Source organism: Thamnophis sirtalis, unplaced genomic scaffold (genome assembly GCF_051295495.1).
Source record: "Thamnophis sirtalis isolate CommonGarterSnake01/CBP01778 unplaced genomic scaffold, rThaSir2_p1.2 scaffold_1, whole genome shotgun sequence".
Lineage (NCBI taxonomy): Eukaryota > Metazoa > Chordata > Lepidosauria > Squamata > Natricidae > Thamnophis > Thamnophis sirtalis.
This window is the reverse complement of record NW_028261381.1, coordinates 155508711-155535962: the sequence shown is the minus strand read 5'-3', so window position 1 is coordinate 155535962 and position 27252 is coordinate 155508711. Positions and strand designations below refer to the sequence as shown.

Genomic DNA, 27252 nt, shown 5'->3' with positions numbered 1-27252 from the left:
ATGAATGGTTCTAAGATGAGAACTACTTGTACTTTAGCTGATCTTAGGCAGAACTAATTTTATGGGGTCTGTCCATTGTACTCTGGGCCGGGCTGGAGATAGGCAAGGCAACTGTGTTCCTTCCACATTATTTTTGACTACAGTTCTGCTTCTCCCCTACCTTTTCATGTAAGAATCAAATTCCAATCCATCAGCACTCAAATTTGGCAGCGGTGGTTAACAGGTGTTAAACAAGGCATAGACATATTTGAGTAATATTGAAAAAACTGAGCAGGGTTGAATGTGCTCAGCATCTGGATGAAAAACCACGGCTTTAGGCTAAATTGGGAAGTTTAAAAACATAGCTGAAGATAACAGTGGAACAATAATTTTCTATGATTGCTAACAATATTACATAGACTTGTCCATGAAATCCCCTGGAGCTGTCCTTGACTCAAAGGAGATTTTATGTTACTAAATAGATATGTAGCTCAGAACAAGCAGACATTGTATTTCAGAAGAGCAGTTGTATGTGGTGACATATTATTAATGCTAGCGATTTTCAGATCTTGCTGTGCGGTGCAGCTCATGGTTGAACTATGGGGTCCTTGGTACTCTCTGAGTTTGGTTGTTTCTTACAGATGTTTCATTACCAAGCTAGGTAACCTCATCAGTGCTAGTAGGGAATGGAATTGCCCAACACTGACAGGGCACGCTCAGAAAGATTGCTGAGAAGAAAGTTGACAAGAATCTGATCAACTAATGGTCATCACTGAATTGATACTAGATAAGGGCCAACAGAATTCAAGGGGAGTGGAGATGAACTTGGATCTCTTGTGGCAATGCAAGGACTCTAGATTGATGACACATTTAACTCCACCCTCCGGCTCTGTCTGCCCTTCTCTTAAAATAATATAATCATGGTTTTCACACCTTGCATGCAGGAAACTAGGACGTTAGAAGGTTTTTGATTAATAACACCACATTTGCAGACTTCTAGTGCAATGTTATTTTTTGCCTTTTTGCACATGTGTCATTCCTTTATGTGTGTATGCGCACATATGTGTATATGTTTGTTTATATTCAGTTTTCTTCTCACCGACCATTTGGGTAAGTAGTTATCATAGATGGCTTGTACTGTCATTCTCCTCTTGTTGTTCTTCTAATAAATGTCCTAACTGGATCTCTTCAAAGAATCCAAACTAATAGCAATAGCACTTAGACTTATATACCACTTTATAGTGCTTTACAGCCTTCTCTAAACCATTTACAGAGTCAGCATATTGCCTCCAACAATCTGGGTTCTCATTTTACCCACTTCGGAAGGATGAGTCAACCTTGAACCTGCTGAGATTGCAGTCAGCTGGCAATCAGCAGAAGTACCCTGCAGTACTGCACTCTAACCAAGGCACCATCGTGGCTCTTATAACTTTCATAAACATTTAGTTGTTTCACAATTCTCACAGAAACCCTTGGCTTAATTATAGTTTTTTCCTTACAATCAGCAGCATTACTTTTCTTCAGAAGAATTTCACAGCTGCAACTAATAGCATTGCGGCTTGGAAATACACTGTGCTCAGCCCAGCCTAGAAGCCATGACTGCCATTACTGAAGCATTGGGGTGGGGAGAAGCCAGCATGCTGGGGCGGGGGTGGGGGATATCTGGGAGTTGAAGTCCACACGTCCTAAGGTTGCTGAAGTTTGGAAGTTTATTGACATTTGTATGCCGCCCACTCCCTAGGGACTCTGGGAGGCTTACAGACAAACAAGGGAATATATAAAAATTAAAATAGAAGTACAATTATTTAAAATTCCACAACATATATACTACTTAAAGTGGGGTTGGATGCTAATCAACAGCCCCAGGCCTGCCAAAACAGCCAGGTCTTAGTGGCTTTACGGAAGGCCGGAAGAGTAGTGAGGGTCCGGATCTCAACGGGGAGATCATTCCATAGGGCTAGGGCAGCAACAGAGAAGGCCCTCCCCCGGGGGGTCGCCAGCCGACATTGACCAGCCGATGGTACCCGGAGGAGGCCCAATCTGTGTGATCTTATCTGTCTTTGGGAAGTAAATGGCAGGAGGCGGTCTCTCAGGTAGCCAGGTCCTAAACCATGTAGGGCTGAGATTGAGAAACCTTGCTCTGGAGAATACCACAGCTCAGATAATGTTGGTTTAGCTCTTGCTACACAGGAGGGGCACCACCTCTGCCCTCTTGCTGCCATATCAAAACAAAGGAAGGAAAGCACATACAGTAAGCCTTGGGAATTCTTTCCAACTCTTTTCCAAGCAGTATAGCCACAAGAGGCATTTATATTTTCCTGTGTAACTAAACAATGTGACCTATTTGCACATGGATATGTTTTTGCTCTTCCCTCACATTGTTTGATTTATATCTGTATGCATGTACAGTATATACAGGAAAGATTGCATATGCTCCACCCTGGGATGTGTGAATGGGGAAGAGGAAGGAGGGGCATCTCCCTCTCCCCTAGGGATGCATTGGGACATTTTCTTTCCTTGCATTTTTTCCCTCTTCAGCTTCTGGCCAGATTCAACACTTTTTTAAACTCGGTCTTTTTTCTGCTTGGCCAATTCCGTTTTGCTTCAAAGAGTTATTCCCTTTGATGGACTGGCCCCAAGACCCTTTTCATAATTTCCTTCCAAGATTTTGTTGGGTTGGAAAGAATAACAAAACACCCACACCTCTGAAGCAGTACACATGCAGCCATTACAAAAGGCACCGCTTTGTCTGTAGTCGAGTGATGGATCCATGGAAAGTTTTCAAAGGGCAAGAAAAAACACAGCACCACGCAAAGAACAATAAAAACAAGAACAAGCCTGAGTCAGACCACAGGCATTAAAAAAACTAGAACAAGATGACCGTCAAGATCAGTAACCTCTTGCGAGGCTATTTGGTTTCATGTTGTAATAAATCTAATAGTAAGCAAACAAACAGATTCAGAGAGCACAAAGGATTCCACAGTTCAGCTTTAAGCAATATATATTCTCTTAAGTTTAAGTTTTATTTTATTTATATGCCGCCCTATTCCCTAAAAGGGACTCAGGGCAGCGAACAACTTAAACGGGAAGGGGAAACATACAAGTACAAAATAAACATATTAAAATGACCAACAACCACACCTGTCGAGAGGGGAGGGGAGCTCATCAACCCCAGGCCTGCCAACACAGCCAGGTTTTAACAGCTTTTCGGAAAGCAGGGAGAGAGGTGAGGGTCCGAATCTCCGCGGGGAGTTCGTTCCAAAGGGCCGGAGCTGCAACAGAGAAGGCCCTCCCCCGGGTCGTAGCCAGATGGCATTGGCTGGTGGATGGAACCCGGAGGAGGCTGGCCCTGTGCGATCTAATGGGTCTTTGGGAGGTAATTGGCAGCAGGCAGTCTCTATATTGAAGAATACTGTTTTCATCCCAAAGGTGTTTTCCCAAAAGGCAGCTGGACTTTCTCGGTCATTTTCCTTGAAAACCCAAAGGTGTAACTGGACATTTTTTTTCTTGAAGATGTTTCACTTCTCATTCAAGAGGCATTCTCTGTTCTGACTGAATGCTGGGGAATGGAATCAGAACTGAGAATGCTTCTTGGATGAGAAGTGAAATGTCTTCAAGAAAAGAACAAAGTCAAGTTGCCTTTTGAAAAAGCACCTTTGGGACAACCCGTGACCTGGATGATTGAGAATCTCCATAGACATTTTCCTTGAAAACGTTTCACTTCATTAGAACTGATGCTGCTTCTTGGATGAGAAGCAAAATGTTTTCAAGGAAAAAACCAAGAAAGTCCAGTTGCCTTTTGGAAAAGCACCTTTGGGACAACCATGAGCTGGATGATTGAGAATCTCCAGAGACAAGACTGTCTTTGTGTTTACAGAATAGTTGCCTACAATATTTAACATCCGAATATGCACCACAATGCTTCCATGTGAGCTGGAAGTCATTCCACATTCTTGTAGATTTGCTGATCAAGTCATGGACAAGCAACGTTAGAAATTATGAAAAATCAAGACTTCCATGAGCAGAGTTTGAACATTATGATGGTTCCTTTGAGAAAATGATTCTTATTAAAGTTTTAGCTTGAGTGTGTGTGCGTGAGAGAGTATAGTCTATAGCCATGATGGCGAACTTATGGCATGCGTGCCACAGGTGGCATGGGAGCCATATTTGCTGACATGAGAAATGTCAGCTCTGGCGTGCATGGCCGGGGGAGGCCATTTTCACCCTCCCCAAGCTTCAAGAAAACCTCCAGAGCCTGGGGACGGTGAAAAACAGGCCCAACGGGCCAACTGGAAGTTCAGAAATGATTCATTTCTGGCTTCCGGAAGGCCTCCGGGAGACGCTGCTTTCATCCTCCCCAGGAGTCAGGAAACCCTCAGGAGCCTGGGAAGGGCAAAAATGTCCTGCGCACATGCACAGGTGGGCATTGAATTGTGGGTGTGGGCACTTGTAAGAGTGCAATAGCGCACGCACACAAAGTTTTGGCCCGCCTTTAGAAAAAGGTTCACCTCATTGGCTTATAGTCCACAGCCATGGGACAATTATTCCACCTCTCCCCCATCACTCATTTGAGGTTGGCAAGGATAGGAACACAAATAACCAATTGATTAATTAAATGAATTAGAATTAAGAACTCTTACTTCTTTGATTAGACCACACATATTATTAGTACTTTTAGAAACCTCAACTTAAAAAACCCAAACCGAGAATCTCGAAGTGGCAGTCAAAAAATATAAAGGAAAGAAACCTTAGGGTTTTTCAAGCCCCAGATGCATCTTCTTTATTTGCCCTCTGGTAAATACTCAGCAACATGAATCCAGTCAATTTAAAAATATTTACTGTGCAAGCACAAACATATAGTTTTAGCCCTGAGGACTGGGCAGAAGAAATGTCCCAACACACAAATTCCTTTCCTTTGCTAACTACTGTCAGGTTTAATCAACCTGAGTAGCTATTTTTGTAAGCAATTACTAACTGTGCTGAAACCCTTATTGTTATACTATATTTTAACACTTATTTCTGTAAAACAAAGTCAGCTTGGCTGTCCCTTCAGCTACTAAAGACATCCAAAATATTTCCTTAGCTTTGCAATGTTTTAATTTTAGAGCATATGTTAAAGTGCAAAAAGTTTAACTGCATTACATTAAGCTAGCTCTCATTTTACACACTTAATCAGAAGCCATTTTCTCAAGAAAGAAGACTGTATCTTTAATTCTATAGTAGTAATGCCCAAGAGGCTAACCTCCATTTAATTTACTATCAAGTGTCTCTCTCTTCTTCCTTATTCTAAGCCAGTCTTTCTCAATCTCAGCAACTTTAGGATGAGTGGACTTAAATTCCCAGAATTCCTCAGCCACGTAAGCAGTGTGTACATCTAAGTGCTATAGCTTCTTTGGAGACCATCAGACCTTCAACTTGCAGTCCATACACCTCCAAATCGTCAAATTTGAGAAACACTGGATTAGAGATTGGCCCATGAGTACCATATTGTGTGCAACTTCCTCCAAAATAGTTTTAAAAATTAAATCAAAGTATGCTGTGAACACCTGAATTTGTTTGACACCAATATTTCTAATTTCTATTTGCCAACCAATCAAAACCTGTTACCTTTTTGATGAGTTGACATGTCCCTCCTCCTGCTTGCAGCTACTTCTTCTAAATTGCATATAAATTAAGCAGAATATTTATATAGTGAAGCCACCAGTTCCTACTTGGAGGGGAACTTAGTGTAGGAAATCAAAGCCACTTGGCCCAAATGCTTCTTCACACTTCATTATAAATAGGGAAACTTCTCTAAATGGATTATGGTTGCACTATGTACTTTTCCTTTCCTGGTGGTTTCCAGAAACTCAACATTTCCAAAACAGGTCTTACCTGGTTGTTGAAAGGACTCTTCATTTGTTAATGTGCTAGACAAGATGAGGATTAGTGCATCTTTAAACTGGTCAAAGTGGACCTTTAAAAAAAGAAGAAGGAATTATCAGTACATGGTATGTTGTAGTACAATGTGCCTTACCCCTAGTTGGTGCCAAATTTGGCTTATTCCATCATGCAAACAGTTCTGGTGTCTTCTCCAAGTCTCAAAAATATTGGGAACTTCCCAGGGACCTCACCACCACCACTACCACCACCACTTCCAATCCACTCTCCCAAATTTTCCCACTGGCTTTTCCAGCAACTCTACAACTCCAGGTTTTTTTGGGTACAATATTGCGCAGTCAAGGTTGAGTAACCTCTTCACTTTTTACTGCCCTATGATATTCACACAACAGCTGACTAGGAAGGCACCTGTGGTTTATTCTGATTTGAAGTGTCCTTCCCTGGGCTTTAGCTGGCAAAGTGTAGGGCTTCACCCTACATACCGGTAGTAACCTAATTAAGGGTTTTGTGCAAACATTGCTTGCCAATTCAATTGACTTTCTCTCTAAACTATCCTTTCTCTGTTTCTGGAGATAATATTTCAACCACTCTATCAGCCCTGAAGTTGAGTTCATACAACATTTTATCACCAAACCTGAATTAATAAAACACAATAGCTGAGTTCATGCAGCATTCTCTGCTTCCTCTTTCCCCGTATCCCCTACAATCATATTGTGGCTTAAAGCAACAACCTGTTTCACATAACTTACTAAGACAATGGCTGACACAACACCAAGCCCCCTTTTAGCTTAGCATAAGTTAAAGCTGTATGGAGCCATTCTGTGAATGCCATTTGTGCATGTACCTACATGCACGCAATGACACCTCAATAAATACTTCAGAACTGAACATGCAATCTAGCTACAGAGATCTTGGTGCATATCACAAAGAAGTAATTAAAAGCATCTTGGGAATCAGCTCAATTAAACTTCATAGCAGTGGCCCTCATTTATACATTAAGAGCTGCCATTCATCCTACCAATATTTCATTAAGTACTGGTGTACTTAAAAGAAAGCAGTTTGCAGAGAGGAAGATTTTCCTGATTAAAAAAAATACCTTGACATTTAAAATAAATGAGTTTGACTATAAGAGGAGGGAGCGTCAGATTATGCAGGGCTCTGTGCACAGCACACTATGCATTACAATTAATGGGGGGGGGGGGACTTGCAAGACCTAGTCATCTATACTCATCCACAGCACACTTGAACTAACTAAGAAGTGTAACACAACAGGACACTTGCCAACATTTTTAACAGAAGTAATCAGGTACATTGGGTTTAAGATGCTATTTACTTACTCTCAAACGTAGGTGCTACCAAACTGCAAAAATTCAAATAGTCAAAGCTCTGGCAACTTTTCAGAATTCCAATTTACAATTAAACCATGGGTCACAGTTAGAGAAATGTTAAATATTTCAAAGGGCAGTGCATAAGTTTGAGCCCAGATGCTTTCAATGTTCAGAAAATTTTGAACATGTTAATGTTCTAACTGTTACACGCTTGGTCAATTAGGCTAATAATATTATCGCATCAATATTATTTCTGGCAATTTTACACAGCATCTGACCTAAAGGGTGCCCTCAGCTTCAAAGTTAGGGCTGTCCTAACCAGGAAGAATTAAAAAATAATCCACTAACTTCACCAACATAAAGAGCCAAGGTGGCGCAGTGGTTAAATGCAGCACTGCAGGCTACTGCTAGATCAGCAGGTCAGCGGTTCAAATCTCACCGGCTCAGGGTTGACTCAGCCTTCCATCCTTCCGAGGTGGGTAAAATGAGGACCCAGATTGTTGGGGGCAATATGCTGACTCTCTGTAAACCGCTTAGAGAGGCCTGAAAGGCCTATGAAGCGGTATATAAGTCTACTGCTATTGCTATTGGGTACACCAGGTGGGTTGCTCCCGGTTCAGCCCAGATCAGGGGAACTGGTAATAGTGGTGGCAGGAAGCTCCACTCACCCGCTTCTGTGCATGCGCAGAAGCATTCCACATGCATGCAAGTGCACCTGAACCGGTAGTAAAAACATTGGCAACCCATTACTGGGGTACCCGTATCATGCTAAGCCAAAATGTAGTTTGGTTTTGGTTTAGTATGTGGCATGAACCCACTATTGTGGTTTGTAAAATAGTTTACAGCTTACTATTTTAGGTGAACAGATTGTAACATATTGGACTGCAGTTAAAACAAATTAAGGCCTGGCAATGAAGCTATTATTTAATCACAATTTATTGAATAAATCACATTTGCCTACTATGTCTCCCCCAAAATAAGACATTCTTTTGACCCTCGAAATAAGCACTTGGCTTTATTTTCAGAGAGGTCTTATTATTTTTGAGGTGCAGGAGGCGGCGAGTGTGGTCAACTCATGGCTCCTGTTGTGTTGTAATATTTTCCGAGAGGGCTTATTTTTGGGGGAGGGCTTATTTTAGCACATGTGCTCAAAAGCTGATTGGGCTTCTTATCCAGCGAAGTCTTATTTCGGGGGAACCAATATGCTAAGACATACTGTGACTTGTTTTATTTAGACGTATGTATAGACTCACCCAGTAATCTTTAGACCATGACTTCATTCTGTACTTAATCTGACTAAAAACAGCTTTCTAAAGTCATTCTCATCTCATTTTAATTTTCAAAACTATGAAAACAAACTATGATGAAAAGCAAGAATTTGGTTACTGAACATTTTCTTTTGCTGAAATATCTAATCAATAAATAGCAATTATTTCATTAATTGCAGAAGCCAAGAATCAATGAAAACTGCATATGATGCCGCCATAAAAAAACAGGAGAGTTAACATTGATGATAAAGTTCAGTCTGGTCAATCACAGAGAAAGAACAAATTGAAGTATATTATTTCCTTTATAAACAAAACATTCATGCCTTAAAAGGAGACAGTTGAAAATACAACTAGCTAAAATCTTAGAAGTAACTCGACATCTTTCCTACCACTTTTCTAAAACACTATTATTTCAATACTAGCTGATAACCCAGCGTTGCCCGGGTATTTATTTATAGGGGGGAAATGTCCAGACCAAACGTAATTTCTAATGTTGGATTTTCCCCATTATTAGAGGGAGCCCCCTTGTGGAGTATTGTGAAGCCCTTACCATGGCAACTACACTGCGCAGTACAGTAGAATCCGTTTTACTTCAATACAGTAGAAGCAATTTTAAGGCACAACAGGCTGTAACTTAACAGAACATATACCCTGAGGGGCGTTAGGGGTGTCTTACCCCCATAGTATTTTTTCCAGAGAGTAAGTCATCTGTGTACCAAGTTTGGTTGAAATTGCTCAAGGAATTCCAAAGTTATGCTGGGACAAAGTTATACACCCACACTCACACACATGTAGCTTCAGGTTGCCCACTATAACATAACCATCACCTGCTATGAAAAGAATAGCTCTGTCATATATCAAAAGCATCTAAGAAACAGACTATAACAACCATACGGAATCACTGTCGATATCAACAAAAGTCATCCAAAACACCTTAAATTATCCAAAGATCCAGTACAATAGCCCAGAAGCAAAAAGAAGAATAATCTAACATACACTATAACAATCATTATGTAGGACAGACAAGCAGAAGACTAACACCGCATATCCATAAACACCAGTGGTGGGCTGCCAATTTTTTTATTATCAGTTTGGGTGCACTCCCGCACACACAATGCTTCTGCACATGTGCGAAAGTGTCTGACTGGGTGGGGGGAGCTTCCCGCCGCCGCTACTAGTGATTCAGCCAATCGGGGCAGAACTGGGAGCAACCCACTTCTGATGAACACCAACTTGCAGTCAGAAGACAGGATGAAAACTTCTTAATCTTACATCATGTGGGCAGACTCAACCACATTTTCAACCGGGAAACTGTGAGCATCCTAGACCAAGCTACATCCAGAAATTCCTGAAAGCTTGACATTGAGACAAATCAGCCATCAATAGACACACTGAAATAAACCACATTTATGCATCATTAAAAAGGGACAATAAAAAAGCTACTGGTAAGAAGGAAAAAAAGACCAGGCACATTCAGCAACTCACACCTAGCTAAGGAGTAACACTAGACAAACAATCAAGAAAGCAATACTACCAATAAAGAATATTTGTAGCTCGGAGTTGAAAGGAGGGGTCCTTGGTGCTCTCTGAGCTTGCTTGTTTTCTTGCAGATGTTTCATTACCCTAAAGCAAGGTTAACGAACCTTTTCAGCACTGAGTGCTGAAAACAGGAGTGGGTGCGCATGCGTGTGCTGGAAACCGGAAGATCAGCCTCCCAGTGCGCATGCACGTGCCAGGAATATGATCTTCTGGTTTCCGGTGCATGCATGCACACTGGCCAGCTGGTCTTCGTGTGTGCATGTGTGCCAGAAACCGGAAGACCAGGTGGGCGGTGCGCATGTGCGTGCCAGAAACCAGAAGATCTTCCTGGTGTGCTCATGCAGACAGGACGGCTGCTGTTCTGGTTTCTGAAGCTCCTGTGCATTGAAGACCAGCTGGTCAGTGCACCGGAACCTGGAAGAGCAATGGGCGACAGCTTGCGTACCCAGAGAGATGGCTCTGCATGCCACTTCCGGCACACGTGCCATAGGTTCACCATCACAGCCCTAAAGCAATACTCTAATCAAGGAATTACCAAGCAGAAAACAATGCTCCTATCACATTGGCAGGACATATTTCTGTATATATACAAAGAGCAAGCCTCACTTTCTTAACACTGATGATGTTACCTATTTGGGTAATTAAATGTCTACAAGCAAAGAACCAAACCCAGAGAGCATCAAGGACTCTACCATTTATTATGCAACTGGACTAAATTTTAAGTTAATTTAAAAAAAAAGAAAAAAGGAAAGGGTTGAGAAGACGGAAGGGCATTCATTTGATGGGGTAGAAGAAATGAACATTTCTCTGTTGGGGTTGAAAATTCCTTCCTTGAAATTGCAGCTGCAAGCAGAACAGATGGCCAGGGTTTGGATCACGTGAAGCAATTTTACCGTGACTGAAGCTCAAAGGGAAGATTAAGAAGAGTGAATTTAAACCAAGTTCAGAAGGGGTGTGGGGTGTGGAGAGGGAAACAATGTCACAATTTGACAGGGTGAGCTGAGTGGGAAATGGATCAAAGTTGCCCCGCGTAGGCTTTGTTGCTTCTAATCAGGACTCTAGCAATTGGATTCATTGTTATTTTTAACACTGGGTTTCTGTATCGATTCTTTCCTGAAATATCCTTCTGTTCCTGGAATGCCGCCTGGCCCACACGGATGGATCACAAGACAGGTAAAAAAAACAAAACAAGCCAAACCATTTTTGCAATCAATCAGACAAAGGAACAGCAAGATGCTATATTAAATACTACGCTCTGGACCTGTTATAGAATGTATCAAATGTACACCTGCACCATTGTTTTTTCTGAAGAATGCAGATCTCACTCTGCATATTCAGTTGAAAGTATCTTAACACCTTTGTGCCTTGAGGCATTTCACTTAAAAAAATCAGTTTGGGGAAATCAGAGCTGAAGAAGCTTCTTGAATAAGAAGTGAAACACCTTCAAAGAAAAACCAGGAAGTCTAGTTGCCTTTTGAAAAAGCATCTTTGGGTCAGTTTGGGGAAACATTGTACAGCTCACTATAGAGGAAAAGAGAATTAGGTTTATAAATGGGATTTAGTATTAGACTGGAAAGGGCCTTTATGCTTTAAAAGAGTGCTTTTCAACCAAGGCCATAGGATATTCTAGAGGGGCCACAGGTGAAGGACATGTCTTGGAGGGCTACAGCATATGCTCAGGGGGCAATGGAAAAGCAAAGTGTACTGTAGTCTGGTTGGCACCAGAAAATGCACCAGTTACTGTCCCATGTATGAATCTAGTCATTGGGACAGTAGGTTCTGACAGGTTCTGAAGAACCAGTAGTGGAAATTTTGAGCAGTTCAGAGAACCAGTAGCGGAAATCTTGAGTAGTTCAGAGAATCGGCAAATGCCACCTCTGGCTGGTCCCAGAATAGGGTGGGAATGGAGATTTTGCAGAATCCTTCCCCTGCCACGCCCACCAAGCCACACCATGCCCACCAAGCCACACCCATTGAACTGGTAGTAAAAAAATTGAATTTCACCACTGGTTGTGCCCCATTTTACGACTTTTCTTGCCACAGTTGTTAAGTGAATCACTGAAGTTCATCAGTTAGTAACCCGGTTGTTAAGTGAAACTGACTTCCTCATTGACTTTGCTTGTGAAGAGGTCCCAAAAGGTGATCACATGACCCTGGGACACAGCAATGGTCATAAATATGAATCAGTTGCCAAGTGTGTGAATTTTGATCACATGATCCTGGGGAATGTTGTGAAGGTCTTAACTGTGAAAAATGGTCATAGGTCTCATTTTTAAGTGCTGTTTTAACTTTGAAGGGTCACTAAACGAACTGTTGTAAGTCGAGGACTACCTGTATTGGTGAACAGAGGTTCTAAACAAAAGCTCTAAAATGGCCACAATCTTCCCCAGTACAGAGTTTCAAGTGACACAAATAACTATGCATCATGTTTTTTGCTAATTTGGTGCCTTCTATAGTTCTCTTAATACTAAAATTTTGCTAGTCCAACTTCACCAAAAGACACATCAGATATGATCCCTGACACGACTTGCCTGTTCAGTGCAAAAACATGGCCAGTTCCAGTCCACAACAGGTTAAAATTTCAAGCACTGTAGCGTGGAAAGCAAACCTAGTCCAAAGAAACTTAAAATACTACATTTTTAATGTTCCCTTCAAAGTGTTTGTGATGTCAGTCCCTCTGGGTTTTCTGGAGTTAAAAAAAAAGCACAGCTTCTACTTTTGAGAGGCTCATTTTTAAAAATGTATGAATCAAAATTTACAGAAGGTGGTGTTGAGCTTATAAAGTAGGGAAAGGTAAAAAAAAAAAAAAGAGAGGTACAAGTAGTGTTTTCATGAGACCTGACTTTGAGTTGTAAACCTTTTGGAGTTGGCAGCATCAAAATCAAATCAAATCAATCAATCAATCAATCAAATCTCTCCATTCCCCAGGTATGTTGGGAGTAAAATGTCCAGGACTCCTACCAGGCATGACTAAATTCTAGAGTATTAGACCCACCACATTTGGAGGAACTAAATTACAGAAAGTAACTAAAGTAACTTCTGTAACTAAATTACAAAAAGCTACTTCAGCATTTACATTGCTGTTGAACCCAATAGCTACACTATTTCAGTAGAGCTGTCTGAATTGTTGCATTCAGACAGACAAGGCAATACAGAATGCCCTCCTTTAACACATTCCAATAGTTCTAGAATGGTGTTTCTCAACCTTGGTGATTTTAAGATGTGTGGACTTCAGCTCCAGGAATTCCCATGCTGCCAGGGGAATTCTGGGAGTTGAAGTCCATGCATCTTAAAGTCACCAATGTTGAGAAACACTGTTTTTGAACACGGATTTTCAAACTTTTTCAGGTCGCGGGACCTGTTTTTTTTTTTTTTTTTTTAAAAAACCCTCTGAAATCCTAATCAAGAGGCAAAATTCTAGCAATTGAAAGCTGATAATAAAGTAAAAACTTTTCTCTAAAGCTAAACCAATAGGTAAAGGTAAATGTAAACATTCCCCTTGCACATATGTGCTAGTAGTTCCCGACTGTAGGTGCTCATCTCAGTTTCAAAGCTGATGAGCCAGCGCTGTCCGAAGATGTCTCTATGGTCATGTGGCGGGCGTGACTAAACACCGAAGGCGCATGGAATGCTGTTACGTTCCCACCAAAGTGGTCCCTATTTTTCTACTTGCCTTTTTACATGCTTTAGAACTGCTAGGTTGGCAGAAGCTGGGACAAGTAACGGGAGCTCACTCCGTTATGCGGCATTAGGGATTTGAACTGCCGAACTGCCAACCTTTCTCAATTGACAAGCTCAGCATCTTAGCCACCGAGCCACCGTGACCTTGTGCTAAATCAATGCTATTGCTTAAAACAACTATGCTATTAGCATAGGAGAAAGTAATGTCTTTGGAAGGAGTTATCCGATGATATCACAAGCCTGATTTAAAGCACACAAGTGCAAAAAAAATGCAGCCCTGGAAACCCATTATCTCACCCACATCATCCCTTGGGTGGAAGGAGACCAAAGCTTCGACTCTAGTTTTGCAACGTGAGGGTCTTTAGGGGCGGAAACCAGGATATGGCAGGGTATCTGCTTCTCCAAAACTGTAGCAAATGTTTTCACTTGGGTGTTTCTCCACATGCCAAAGGCACGTGAGATGAACCAATCATCACTGGTTGCGAAGCAGACAGATCTGCGGCCTGTTTCTATTGCTACACTACCTGGTTTAGGACAACAGTGTAAGAGGTAGAAACAAAACACACGGAAAATTCTCCCATCCACCTCTGTGACTTCCCCTCTGTGTTATTTGGATAAGCCTCGTGGCCCCAGAAGTCATGTAGGAAATTAGCACCTACCCCTTCCTCTCCTAGAAAAATGGAATATTTTAGGAGATATTAAAAAGGCAGAATATTATATTTCACTGGATGAGAAAAGGAGAAACATGTTTTTAAAGACAAAGCAGCTCCCTGCAACTTCCTCCCCCACCCACATTTGTCATTAAGGCCTGAGCCAGTCTATTCTATATAACAAAGATCTACCCCCTTCAGGCAGAGCCATTTCATTGCCCTTCATTGCACCACCCACCAAATTTCAACCAAACTTAGCACATGGGCTACCTACAAAGCTAGCTTTGACCTCTGACAGCAACCAATCAGGATACTCTTCCTGTGCCCCAGGAAGTTCAAAGCTCAGAGAAGGCATAAAACCCAGGGACTCTCAGCATCTCTCCCCTTTTCACCCAGGAGCTCCAAGGCATGTGATCCTATCCACCATTAAACCATCTTTCCAAACAGCCTCCATGTTTCCAGTCCCCCCACCCCCGCACTTGGAACTGAACCCAGATGGATATTTCTTCCAACAGTCAAAAGAGATGGATTTTATTATGTACCTAGCTTAGATTCATCTTTTCTATTAGAGGGCATTCAGGATAGTAAAGCCAAAGAAAATTATAAAGGTGATAGTATTAGCAGGGTGTCCTATATACCGAGTGTTCAGCTCCCTCCCCCCCAGTGCTGGTTAGTGCTTCATTGAACTTCTGAGTGATGAGTTTTCTGAGTGCAGGCAGCAAAAGGAAATAATCTTGGAGATTCCATTGGAGAAGGAGGGTAACTCAGAGCCAGTGCCCTTATTAACACAATAAAGACATTGCGAGCTGCTCATTATCCAACCCCCTCTTTTTTTTGCACAGTGGAAATTCCCAGGTGCCCTTCGAGATGCCCAGACTCTTCCCTCAGGGAGACTGGAGCCCTCCAATCCTTCTCCCTCCCTTCAGAAAGAAAGGATTTGCCCAGTTTGAGCCAGAAAGCTCTTCTCTTGCTTCTTCCCTGACATTCCCAAAGATTCACTTCTTGATGTCACAGACCAAAGCGAAACTGAGATTAATTCCAAAGGAAGAGACGGAAAAGGGCTTTTGAGTAGCGCAAGGGCGGGCTTTGTTTTCCTAAGGGAGATTGGTTTATGAATACAAAGGTGCAGGAACATTCGCACAAAGGACCAGTCATGTAATAAATTAGGGATCCCTAATGCAATGGCCATAAAATTATGCATTAAATGGAAGGAGCTGCCTTTCTTCTAAATGCCTATTACTAGAGATGGGGAAAGAAAATGAGAAAATGTAGACAAAGAAACACAAGAAGGAAAGAATACAGTCAGGGAGATAAGAAATCTGTTATCTCTGCCTTCCCCCAACTTGGCATAACCCCCACGGGTTGTAGAACATCTCCCGGAATTCCCGGTCAGTATGATTATACTCGCTAGGCGCAAGGGAACTGTAGTCCAGGGAGGATGCCAGGTTGGGAGAGGTTCTACTTCATGGGTTGTGCTTCAATATCATTGCATTCACAAATAATGTCAGGAGGTTTCAAGAGTGTTGAAATAAGACATTTCATGGGCAGCATGAAACTTCCTATTAGAGAAACTTTCGAACAGTGAGAACAATTACGGTAACTAGTAGAACAGGTTGCCTTCAGAAATTGTGGGTGCTTCATCACTGGAGGTTTTTAAGAAGAGACTGGACAACCATCTGTCAGAAATGATATCGGGTCTCCTGCTTGAGCAGGGGCTTGCACTAGAATAGGGGTCTCCTACCACCAGGCCATGGCTCACTACTACGCCATGGCTTATTTGGAATTGGGCTGCACGAGTGATTGGTTGGTGTGTGCACATGCACAGCTCATCTTATGTAAGCGGCAGGCACTTGCGCATGTGCAAATCGAGCTGTGCGCATGTGCACCAGGCCACACTCTCATAAGGGTTGTGTGTGCGTGTATGTGTGCTGGCTCTCTGCTCATGTGGCCCAGTTCCCCTCTTCCCTCCCCTCCACCTGGGCTGCCAAGATGCAAAAGTTAGGGACTGCTAGACTAGAAGACCTCCAATGTAGTTGACTAACACAGGGGTCCCCAAACATTGGTCCAAGGACCAGCAACAGTCCGCAACATGCTAGGAAGTGGTCCACGCAAACAAGTAAAGCCCAACCGCAGGATGCAGGCAGCACATGAAATCATTCCAGTCTGTGGAAAAACCTCTCTCCACGGAATTGGTCCCTGGTGGCAAAACGTTTGGGTACCATCCTCAAAAGATTACTGTATTTTTCGGAGTAGAAGACGCACCGGAGTAGAAGACGGACCAAGATTTTGAAGAGGCAAATTTAAAAAAAAAAGGGGGGGGTTGCACTCTGCAGACCTCCCAAAAACGGGCCCGTTTTTTGTCAAAAAAGGGCATGCATAGCCTTTAGGAGGCTTGTAGAGTGCTCCTCGGGGCTGGGGCAAAAACAAGAAAAAAAAGGAGATTGTTTTTCACCCATTTTTGCCCTCCCCAGCCCCCAGGAGCACTCTACAAGCCTCCTAAAGGCTCTGCGTGGCCATTTTTGCAAAGTAGGTGGGGTTTTGGGAGGCAAAAAATGCTGTATTCAGTGTATAAGCCGCACCCAGATTTTCACCCTCTTTCTTGAGGGGAAAAAGGTACTTCTTATACTCTGAAAAATACGGTACCAATAGAATCTCATCCTCAATAGAAATCAGCAAAGCACATTAGCATCATTTGCACATTACATTACAGTCAGGGATGTCCACAGGATAAGTTCAAAAAAGTCAAGATGGCCATCATGATGACAAAATCAAACTCCACCTGTTTTGTGTGCAGCACCTTGACTAGACCATACAGGTTGACCTGAACTTAACATCTGTTTAACAATTATTCAAAGTCACAAGGTTGCACCACCTCAGATATAATCACAATCTGGGTACTTAGCAACCAGTTCACATTAATGATCAGTTGCGGCATTCTGAGGCATCCTATAATTTGTAACCTTTCTTTGGTGCTTTCTGTTAAGAAATGTCCATTGGGGAAGCTGGATTAACTTAATGACCACTGCAAAAAAAGTTGTAAAATGGGGTTGGACTTGACTTACAACTGCAACAACTTATGATGGAAATTCCAATGCCAATTGTGGTTGTAAGTGAAAGACTACCTGTTTATTTATTGGGTTTTAATTTTGTGTGCTATGCGAATCCATCAAAGTAAAGTCAGGTGTGATTTGTAAGCCATTATTTATTACTATCCTATATTAATTCAGTCACAATGGTACATGTATGGTGATGTTATGATTTAACGTGGCATGCTATCTTTTTTTATCTGTGAACCTTTCCTTCTATTATTTCTGTTTGTTCTTTCCTTCCATTCCAATCTCCACTTTGCCTCTGGATCGAAGAACAAACATCCTGCATTGATTCACCAGTCTAGGTTTTCCAAGGCTGAAAAAGACAGCTGTGCCCATCTAAAGAGTGCATGATCTTACCCGCCTAGGGAGACCGTCCTGCAGAAGGGTCTCCTGCAATGCTCCGGGAGCTACTTCTTCGAGATGCAACACGTGGCAAAGTTCGGTCAGTTCGTCCTGTCCCAGGCAGCCAGTGCCGGTGACATCAAAGCTGTCAAAGAGCTCTTTGAGATGGGCTTCGTACTGGTCCTGCTCAGCTTCATCCATCCCATAGCCCACCAAGCTTCACTGTTGGGAGGGAGAAGGGAAGAAAAGAGAAGGAAGTCACAAAGAGAAATAGCAACATTCCTGTGTGAATCAGAGGTAGGTTCCGGCTGGCACTACTGCACGTTTGCTTGTGTACGTGCTACTGAAAAACAAGATAGCAATAGCAGTTAGACTTATATACCACTTCATAGGGCTTTCAGCCCTCTCTAAGCGGTTTATAGAGTCAGCATATTGCCCCCAACAACAATCCGGGTCCTCATTTTACCCACCTCGGAAGGATGGAAGGCTGAGTCAACCCTGAGCCGGTGAGATTTGAACAGCCGAACTGCCGAACTAGCAGTCAGCTGAAGTAGCCTGCAGTACAGCACTCTAACCACTGCGCCACCTTGGCTCGGCGGCACCAACAGTGCTGACTGGGGAACTGATTCGTGACAGGCCTGGGTCGCTGCTGGCTCCAGCGACCCAGGCCACCAAACCACTACCGGAGGAACCCACCACTGATGTGAATCCTAGAGAACAAGCAGTTGCAGTTCTCGACCACAACTGAAGATCAACCCCAGAGAATACATTTCAGGCACAATACTAATCAGGATTTACATTCCCAACCATAAGTAAATTGTATTTAATGCAGTTCTAACCTCCATTTTCTTTGAGAAACCAGGCAAATTTTCCTAAGTAATGGACTCTTCCACAAGCAAATGTGACTTTAGATATTATATTAAATCACAAGCTGACCAAGCTATGGCTTGCAAAACTAGCTTTAAGTAGTGATAATAGATCTTGGTTTTGCTGTCTCTCCCGACTCTGGCTTAACTAGGGCTATCTTTTCCAAACTATGTGTTAAATCAGATATTTTAACAAATTATAAATTGTTGTGGAAAACAACAACTTTATGCTATCCCACAATTTTTTGTGGTAATTTAATGTTTTAATAGACCTATTACAATAGTATAACGTCTTATGACCCAGATGTGTGAACTCTTATTTAAAATAGAATTCTTTATTGCCGACTGTGATTGGACACACAAGGAATTTATCTTTGGTGCATATGCTCTCAGTGTACATAAAAGAATACATTCATCAAGAATCATAAGATACAACACTTAGTGATAGTCATAGATACTAAATAGGCAATCGGATCATACTAGGAAACTAAATAAACAATATAAATCATAAAGATACAAGCAACAAGGTTATAGTCATAAGTGGGAGGTAATAGGAAGGATGAGAATAATAATAGTAATACAGTCTTAGTAAATAGTTTGACAGTGTTGTGGGAATTAGTTGTTTAGCAGAGTGATGGCATGTGGGGGCGGGGGGGGGGGCTGTCCTTGTGTCTAATTGTTTTGGTGTGCAATGCTCTATAACGTCATTCTGAGGGTAGAAATTGAAATAATTTACGTCCAGGATGTGAAGGGTCTGTAGATATTTTCTCAGCCCTCTTTTTGACTCGTGCAGTATACAGGTCCTCAATAGAAGGCAGGTTGGTAGCATTTTTGTTTTCCTGCAGTTCTAATTAGCCGTTGAAGTCTGTGTTTGTTTTGTTTAGTTGCAGAGCCAAACCAGACAGTTATGGAGATGCAGATGACAGACTCAATAATTCCTCTGTAGAACTGAATGAGTTCTGGCTGAATCAGACTCTGAATCAGACACTGGCTTAACTATGGCTATCTTTTCCAAACTATGTGTTAAATCAGATATTTTAACAAATTATAAAATTGTTGTGGAAAACTGCAACTTTATGCTACTCCACATTTTTTCTGGTAATTTAAAGTCTTAATAGACTTATCACAATAGCGTATCTTCTTATGATCCAGATGTGTGAACTCTTTATTTGCAGTAGAAATTTGTTTTCTTTTGCTTGCTCTCTTTCTTCAGATGTTGGAGTCTATCCCATCAACTTTACATTGAAGAGTGTATGGAAGCAATATATCTACAATACAGGCATTTTCTTGGATTTAAAGTTTTAAACAAATGTGCACATTTTTGGCCATCATTTAGAATATATACAATTTACTGCCTGAAATGAAGTCCTAGGATGTGGTGGGCTTAGCTAGATGGGTGTGGGTTTAGCATGCTTTGTGAACATAGTCATTGTAGCACTTCAACCAATACTTATCTTGCTTGATAAACCCTGCCAAGTTTAATTTATGCAGTACTCCATAAATAAGCATCCTAGTGTGATATGTAAACCAAAAGACCCCTAAGTTAAGATATATTCATAACAGATATGAATCAAATATTTTTAAAAATACCTGCTCACAAATTTAAAAAACAACGTAAGATCAAATTAGTACCCAGTGATAAACTGTTATGAAATGCTACTATAGCCAATGGGTCACAGCTAAAATCATTCCGTGACCTATATCCATCCTGGACAAAACCCCTTTATTGGATGATCAGCCTGCAAATGATCTAACACCTACCTAAGTAATCCAGACTTTCAGATTAACTAAATTCATTGTCCCACAGTGAACACATGTTCATATGCTTTCCTCCACACCTGTGAGGTGTATTCACAATCAAATGTGTAAGATGCCTCCTTCCCCATACATATGAACCACTTAAAATACCCTTATAATATAAAATTAAAAATGGTGTGTTAAGAGCTTTGTAGAACCTCACAATCCACTTTTATAAATATAACAGGAAAATAATCCAGGTTACTCTCTTGGTTTACTATTTGCATATTGCTTTTAACTATTACAATATCACCTGATTTCTTTTGTATGTCCAATGTAGCATCTTTATTCATGTAGTATCTTTATCTTGTAGCCTGTCATTTGTAAATCCACTTTCAAGATGGTTTGTATTAACTGAGCATATCTCAAAGATGATAGTAAAAGTTAAGCTCTTTTGTCATATCACCCCTGACAGCCACAGTAGGAGCAGTTTATATAAAGCACTTATAATTAAAAGCAGTACAAACATAGAATAAAACAACTGATGTAATTACATAATTATATTAACAATTATAATACCATAAAATAGAGTTTTAAACTAAAAGTTGCATGACAAGTTATATTAACTGCTCTATATTTAAAGTAACAAAAACTATAGCTGTAATTCATAATATTATACAGCACACAGCATCAGTGCTATTACCAGATTTAATAAAGTAGCCAGTAATACAGAAACATGATAAACATGATAAATTCTATTGTCTTCAGGATGGGCATCTTTGACCAAAAGTTTTATAAAGGCTTGTATCATCACTAAAACACTAAGCTGGATCCGGATCACATTGTATATATTCTTCAGTCATCAGCACAAGTATATTTGGGCTGTATCCAACATGGATAGTTTTGAGAATGAAACGCAGCTTAGTAATTGTGAGCCAGGTCGATTTCTCATTTGTTTCATGGTCTCTTTCTCATATTTCTTGGCAATGTTTGAATTCTCTCTTTCCATCCACTGCATGCCAAGTATTATTTCAGACATTTCCAGCCAGACAGCAAAAGCAAACACCTAATCAAGATCATTAACTGTTGAACAACATTCGGAAGTTAATTGCCTTTCAGCTGGCTCTGCCTTTCTCCACTGCCATTCTTATCTAAATTGCAGAGAAGCCAACCTCTTCAGAGGTCAATTTTATAATTCAGTTCATCTCCTGCAAACTTTATCTTAACTGCCAACAGCAAAATGTGAAATGCCTCCATAATTCACCCCCCCCCAACACCTCCCACATATTCTTTGGAGCAAAAGCATGCTTAAGAATGATAAGAAATCTCTTATCTCCTCCAATTCTCATTTTTAAAACAAATTGCATTCTTTATAGCAGTCTCTGCCATAATTTAGAGTTCACTGGAAGGAGTGAATGGTCACTCTCATTATACCGGTCTGGGAGGACCATACTAGGAATATTGCATCCAGTTCTGGTCACCACAATACAAAAGATGTTGAGACTCTGGAAAAAGCGCAGAGAACACCAAAAATGTTAATGAGGCTAAAACATACAAAGCACGGTTACAGGAACTGGATATGCCTTGTCTAATGAAAAGAAGGACTAGAGGGGGCATAACACTGTTCCAATATTTGAGCGGTCCTACAAAGGCGAGGGAGTCAAAACTATTTTCCAAAGCACCAAAAGGTAAGACAAGAAAAAATAGTAGGAAACATTAAAAATGTGAATAAAAAAAGGACAAAAACACATAAAACTCTGACTTTGAGTTTTGTTGATTCTGTAGATTTATTGCAGTGGTGGTGTTTCAAATTTTTTTAGAACCTCTTCTGTAGGTGTGGCCTGCTTTGTGGGAGTGACTTGCTGTCCATGTGACTGGGTGGGAGTGGCTTGCCAGCCATGTGACTGGGTGGGTGTGGCCAACTTGTAAAATGTGGTGAAACTCACTTAACAACGCTCTTGCTTAACAACCAAAATGCTGGCTCAGAAACTCTGGCATTTGAAGCACGCAAGTCTTAAAGCTGTCAAGTTACAAGACCCTTGCACCCCTAACCCTTTAGGAAAAAAAACAGGTGTGGTCAAACTTGACAGCTTTAAGACTTGTGGACTTCAACTCCCTGAATTCCTCCTCCAGTCATGTTGACTCAGGAACTCTGGTATTGAAGTGTTCAAGTCTTAAAGCTGTCAAGTTACAAGGCCCTAACCCTTTAGAAAAAAAAACCCCAGGGGTGTTCAAACTTGACAGCTTTAAGACTTTAAGGTTTAGATAGGACACTTAGAGGAGGGGGGGCAATTGGTGAGTTAGCCAATCAGTGAGCAGCGGGTGGGGAAAGCGTGTTGCGGATGGGAGAGGGGAGGGAGCTGGAACCGGTTCTAAACGGCACGGTTCATTTGTGGAACCTCTTCTATAGAAGAGGTTAGAACTGGCTTTATTGTTACAGAAATGGTTATTACTTTATTCTATTGTGTTAAAAAGAGCTAGAAGTCAATGCTTTTTCTTTCTTTTTTCCCTTTTTCACTACACTTTCCCCTCTCCCCTTTTTTCCACTCTTACTTTCCCCTTTACATTTATTTCTCTTTGTATTTTAAATTTTGAGGAACTAATGAAAAAAAAAATACTAAGAAACAGAGTCTTGGGAATAAGGTTGGAGGGCCACTACTGGTCGGAAAGGACAATGGGGATGGGATACTCTAATCCCGTGATGGCAAACCTATCGCATGCATGCCAGAGGTAGCAAGCAGAGCTTGCGTGCCATCGCCAGCTGCTCTTCTGGTTTCCGGCGCACATATCGCCAGCTGGTCTTCGCGAGCTCTGGAGCATTGGAAAACGTCCTGAAAATATCCCGAAAAACATCCAAAAAACAGCCTGAAAAGAGCCCGAAAAACAGGCTGAAAATGGCCCAGAAAATGGGCATGCGCGTGCTGGCCAGCTGGTCTACGGGTTGCCGGTGCTCAGGCACGTGCTAAGACCAGCTGGTGTGCGCATACGTGTGTTGGAAACCCAAAGACCAACTGGCTGGTGCACACGTCTTCGGGTTTCCGGTGCTCTGGCGTGCACACATGTACAAACGTTTCGGTTTGGGCACTCAGTGCCAAAAAGGTTCGCCATCACTGCCTTCACTGCTCTAATCTATCGGAGATCAGCTCTGATGGCCCTAGAATAAGAAAGAGCTGCTCAGATAAGGCTGTATGTGAACCTGTGCCAATACACAGATGCATGCTTGGCTGTGTTACAGGCAGGGAACGCTAAGGAAGAGCCAATGGCACTCTGACTCCAGGTTTTCTAACTCTGCTTTGGGAAAGGCAAACAAAAAGATTCTGGGGAAAGACAAAGAGGGTATTAGACAGCTTTATAAAAATTACGATAGGCGTAAGGGGGGATGGGGCGCTTTCCCCTTTTTTATAATTACAGATCTCCAGACATGCAATCAAATCGGCTGGCACCCCTTTCCAAGCAGATGCAAGCAGCAATGTTTGCACAGATGCAGAATGGATGTGTAATGTATGTACGATATGCTTATTTAGAATGAACTGAATCATGCTCAGTTTCCTAAATTTGCACAACATTCTGTGAGATAACACAGTCGGCTGGTTTGTGGCTCAGGGTGTCCTATAAACACTGTAGAGCCCACTGAAGTTGGGCGGCCAATTAATGTACATCATCATCATCATAATAAATCTGGCCAAAGTTTGATCTTCATAATGACACTTGATGCAATAATGTGCAGCTAGCTTGGAAAGTGATCAGATTGGCCATTCCCATCTTGATGCCCTCCATTGTCCCCATTGGCCATGTGTTAGGAATAATGGAAGTTAAAACTCAACTTTTATACAGAAGACACAATCTGTGAGAAAGCTGGCTTTCACAAAATCCATGGAATAGGAGAAGAGGTTTACCTGCCTATTAGGTGTAACAGCTAAGAAGTTGGACTATTAGCTACCTACAGTACTCTGCTTATATAAGGCGGCCTTGTACAGAGTATACCAATGAATACCGCATTTTCAGAGTATAAGACACACTTTTTCCCTCAAAAAAGAGTGAAAATCTGGGTGCGTCTTATACACTGAATACAACATTTTTGGCCTCCTGAAACCCTGCCCCCTTCACCAAAATGGCCATGCATAGCTTTTAGAAGGTTTCCAGAGTGGTCCTGGGGGCTGGGGAGGGTAGAAATGAGTAGAAGACAGGGTGTTTTTTGCTCATTTTGCCCCACCCCCATGGAGCACTCTATAAGCCTCCTAAAGGCTATGCATGCCCCCCCGCTTTTTTTAACAAAAAAACAGGACCATTTTCACATAAAACAGGCCGTTTTTGGGTGGTGTGCAGAGTGCAAAAACTTTTTTTTTTAATTTGCCACTTCAAAATCTTGGTGTGTCTTATACTCCAGTGCTTCTTATACTCCGAAAAATACGGTACATGGTAAGACTGGGCAGGAATAGAAACAGAAGAGTGGTGGATCACCATATATTCAAGGCAGATATAATTTAGTGCTAGGAACGAAGAATTGCCTCTGTAGGCTGCCTTGACAATCTGCTAATAGACTTCCTACAAGTATCTGTTTGCTATTATTTAGTTCCAGGCAAGCCACCTCTGAATTGAGCTCAGCTGCTGATGGTTTCAAGGACACAACCGGGATGTTATCTTAGCAACAGAACAGAAATAGTTTGTGATTGCCTTCTGATTTGCTACTCCACAAGGGGATTTGACACAGTCTAGTAACTAAGCTATACATCATGGCTTAGAGACCACAATATTGTGAAATGAAGAATACATAAAGGCCAAGTCTATGTAATGGAAGTATGATACAAAAGAAAGGGAGCAAGACACTTGATACAAGAAATCAGTGCATTATCTACATCGTGATTTAAGAGATAGACAGTACAAGGAAAGTTGTTTAATTATTCTCAGTGTTTACTGCGCAAATTAAAATGACTGGACTTTCACAAAGGATAAATAACAATGTGAAGTCTCTAGATCAGTGATGGCTAACCTTTTTGTTGTTGCGTGTCAAAAGCATGCACGCTTTGCATAATGCAATGTCCATGTGACATCCCCCCGTGCCCTGCCCCTGCACGCCTCTGACCCTACCTGTGCTCTCCCTGCCCCCCGTGAATGCACGTGTGACCCCTCCGTGCCCCATTTTGGGCCTAGTAGGCCTCCCTGCAGCCTCCTGGGAGCAAAAATGGGCCACAAGGGGGTGCCACGGCCCCCTCACCCCATTTTTGGCCTAGTAGGTTTCCCTGCAGCTTCCTGGGGCCAAAAATGGACTGGGGGCGTGCTCTGTACAACCCCCCCATTGTTTTGGGCCTAGTAGGCCTCCCTGAAACCTCCTGGGACCAAAAACAGGCCATGAGGGGGGGTTGTGCATGCACGATACCCCCCACGCCCTCACGTGCAACCCAAAAATCAGCTGGCTGGCGGGAGAAGTGCGGTAGATTTGAGGTGGGACGATGGCTCACGTGCCCACAGAGAGGTTCGCCATCACGGCTCTAGATATGAAGATATAGGCTCTAGATATATGAGAATGTTTGTCCCCTACCAATGATGCTGCTGTAAACAAGCCAGATGAATTTAAAAACTGGTTAGTGATGAAATCTTGTAAAACTATATTTCATGCTAACTACTCCTGGTAAAAACATTGGCATCGATTACCCATAGAGAAATTCACCCAAAATGTACAGACAACACCACTAATTCAAGAGAGAGTAGGCAATACAATATTGCCTACTCTTTGTCTCTGGGTATACATCTATAATGTCTTGAACACTATTTGCCTCACCTGAACTGTGCACTAGATTGTTTATTTGTTTGTTTGTTTCTGTCACGCCCCACTCCACTCCATAATTAGGAAAGAAGACTAAGAGACTCCATGGGTTGGAAATCCAAAGTACTTTTACTAATTATAAATGGTAAGCGAGCAGTAGTGAAGCAAAATCTGAATAATATGGCGCGAAAGCAATTGATATATAGGAAAGCCCGTTCCCCCCCCTTAGGATCAAAGCTCCAGTCCAATCATAAGTCCTTCAAATGTCAGGTGTGAGATAACTTCAAAAAGACAGGCCAAAGATGGAATGTGAAGGCCGTTGATGCAGGCGGGAAACACATACGCATGCGTAATCCCAACGACTGGTACATCCTAGAACATTCCTCCAGCACCTCCATTAACCCCTCCCAAATCCACGCCCCCCCCCCCCCGTTTCATGGCAGCTGAAGCAACAGCAAAGCAGAAGCTGACATCCGGCCGTCCCCCGGAAAAAGGCTGTCAGGCCTGGAAGAAAAAACAAACAAAACAGACAAATAACAAAACAAATGAAAGAGGGAGGGGAGAAGAGTCAAGGCTTGTCGGGATAAGAAGCATAAAATTTCTGGAGTAAGCGGGGGGCACGAACGTGGGACTTATCAACCCATTCTGTGTGGGAGGGGGGAAAATGTTTCCAAGCCACAAGGTATTGGATGCGATTACGGTGCCTACGGGAATCAAGAATGTCACGAACTTCAAAATGATGTTCCCCATCAATAAGTAACGGAGCAGGTGGAGGGTCATCTGTGGGCCGTAGGTTGGACACCCGAACTGGTTTGATGAGGTTGATGTGGAACACCGGGTGGGCCCCAATTTCTTTGATTTTTGTGTAGTATGCAAGAATTTCGTGGACAAATACACTAAATCTCCAACGTGGTACTCATAGGGCTGAGAGCGTTTCTTATCAGCTTGCTTCTTATGAGCCTTATGGGCAGCGTCCAAGGTGGAAAGAGTCAGAGGCCAAAGGCGACTGAGACGTTCACTCCAGTCCGCAACGGAAGGAACCTGAGGCTGGGCCGTAGGCAGTTCGGGAATAGGAACAAAATCCTGGCCGTAAACGACCCGGAAAGGGGTGAAGCCCGTGCTGGAG

At 42.1% G+C, this 27252-nt stretch overlaps 1 protein-coding gene across 8 annotated transcripts in view; it reads right to left on the bottom strand.

Moving 5' to 3' along the window:
* NIN (ninein) overlaps positions 1 to 27252 on the bottom strand; it is a 144092-nt gene that overhangs the window by 92028 nt on the left and 24812 nt on the right. For all 8 annotated transcript variants that reach the window (XM_087728676.1, XM_087728685.1, XM_087728710.1 and 5 more), the window contains exons 2-3: positions 17775 to 17981; positions 5854 to 5935 (exon numbers count right to left, since the gene is read on the bottom strand). In XM_087728676.1, the coding sequence (XP_087584802.1) occupies positions 5854 to 5935; positions 17775 to 17960 (268 nt within the window). In that variant the 5' untranslated portion in view covers positions 17961 to 17981. The remainder of the gene's footprint in view (positions 1 to 5853; positions 5936 to 17774; positions 17982 to 27252) is intronic.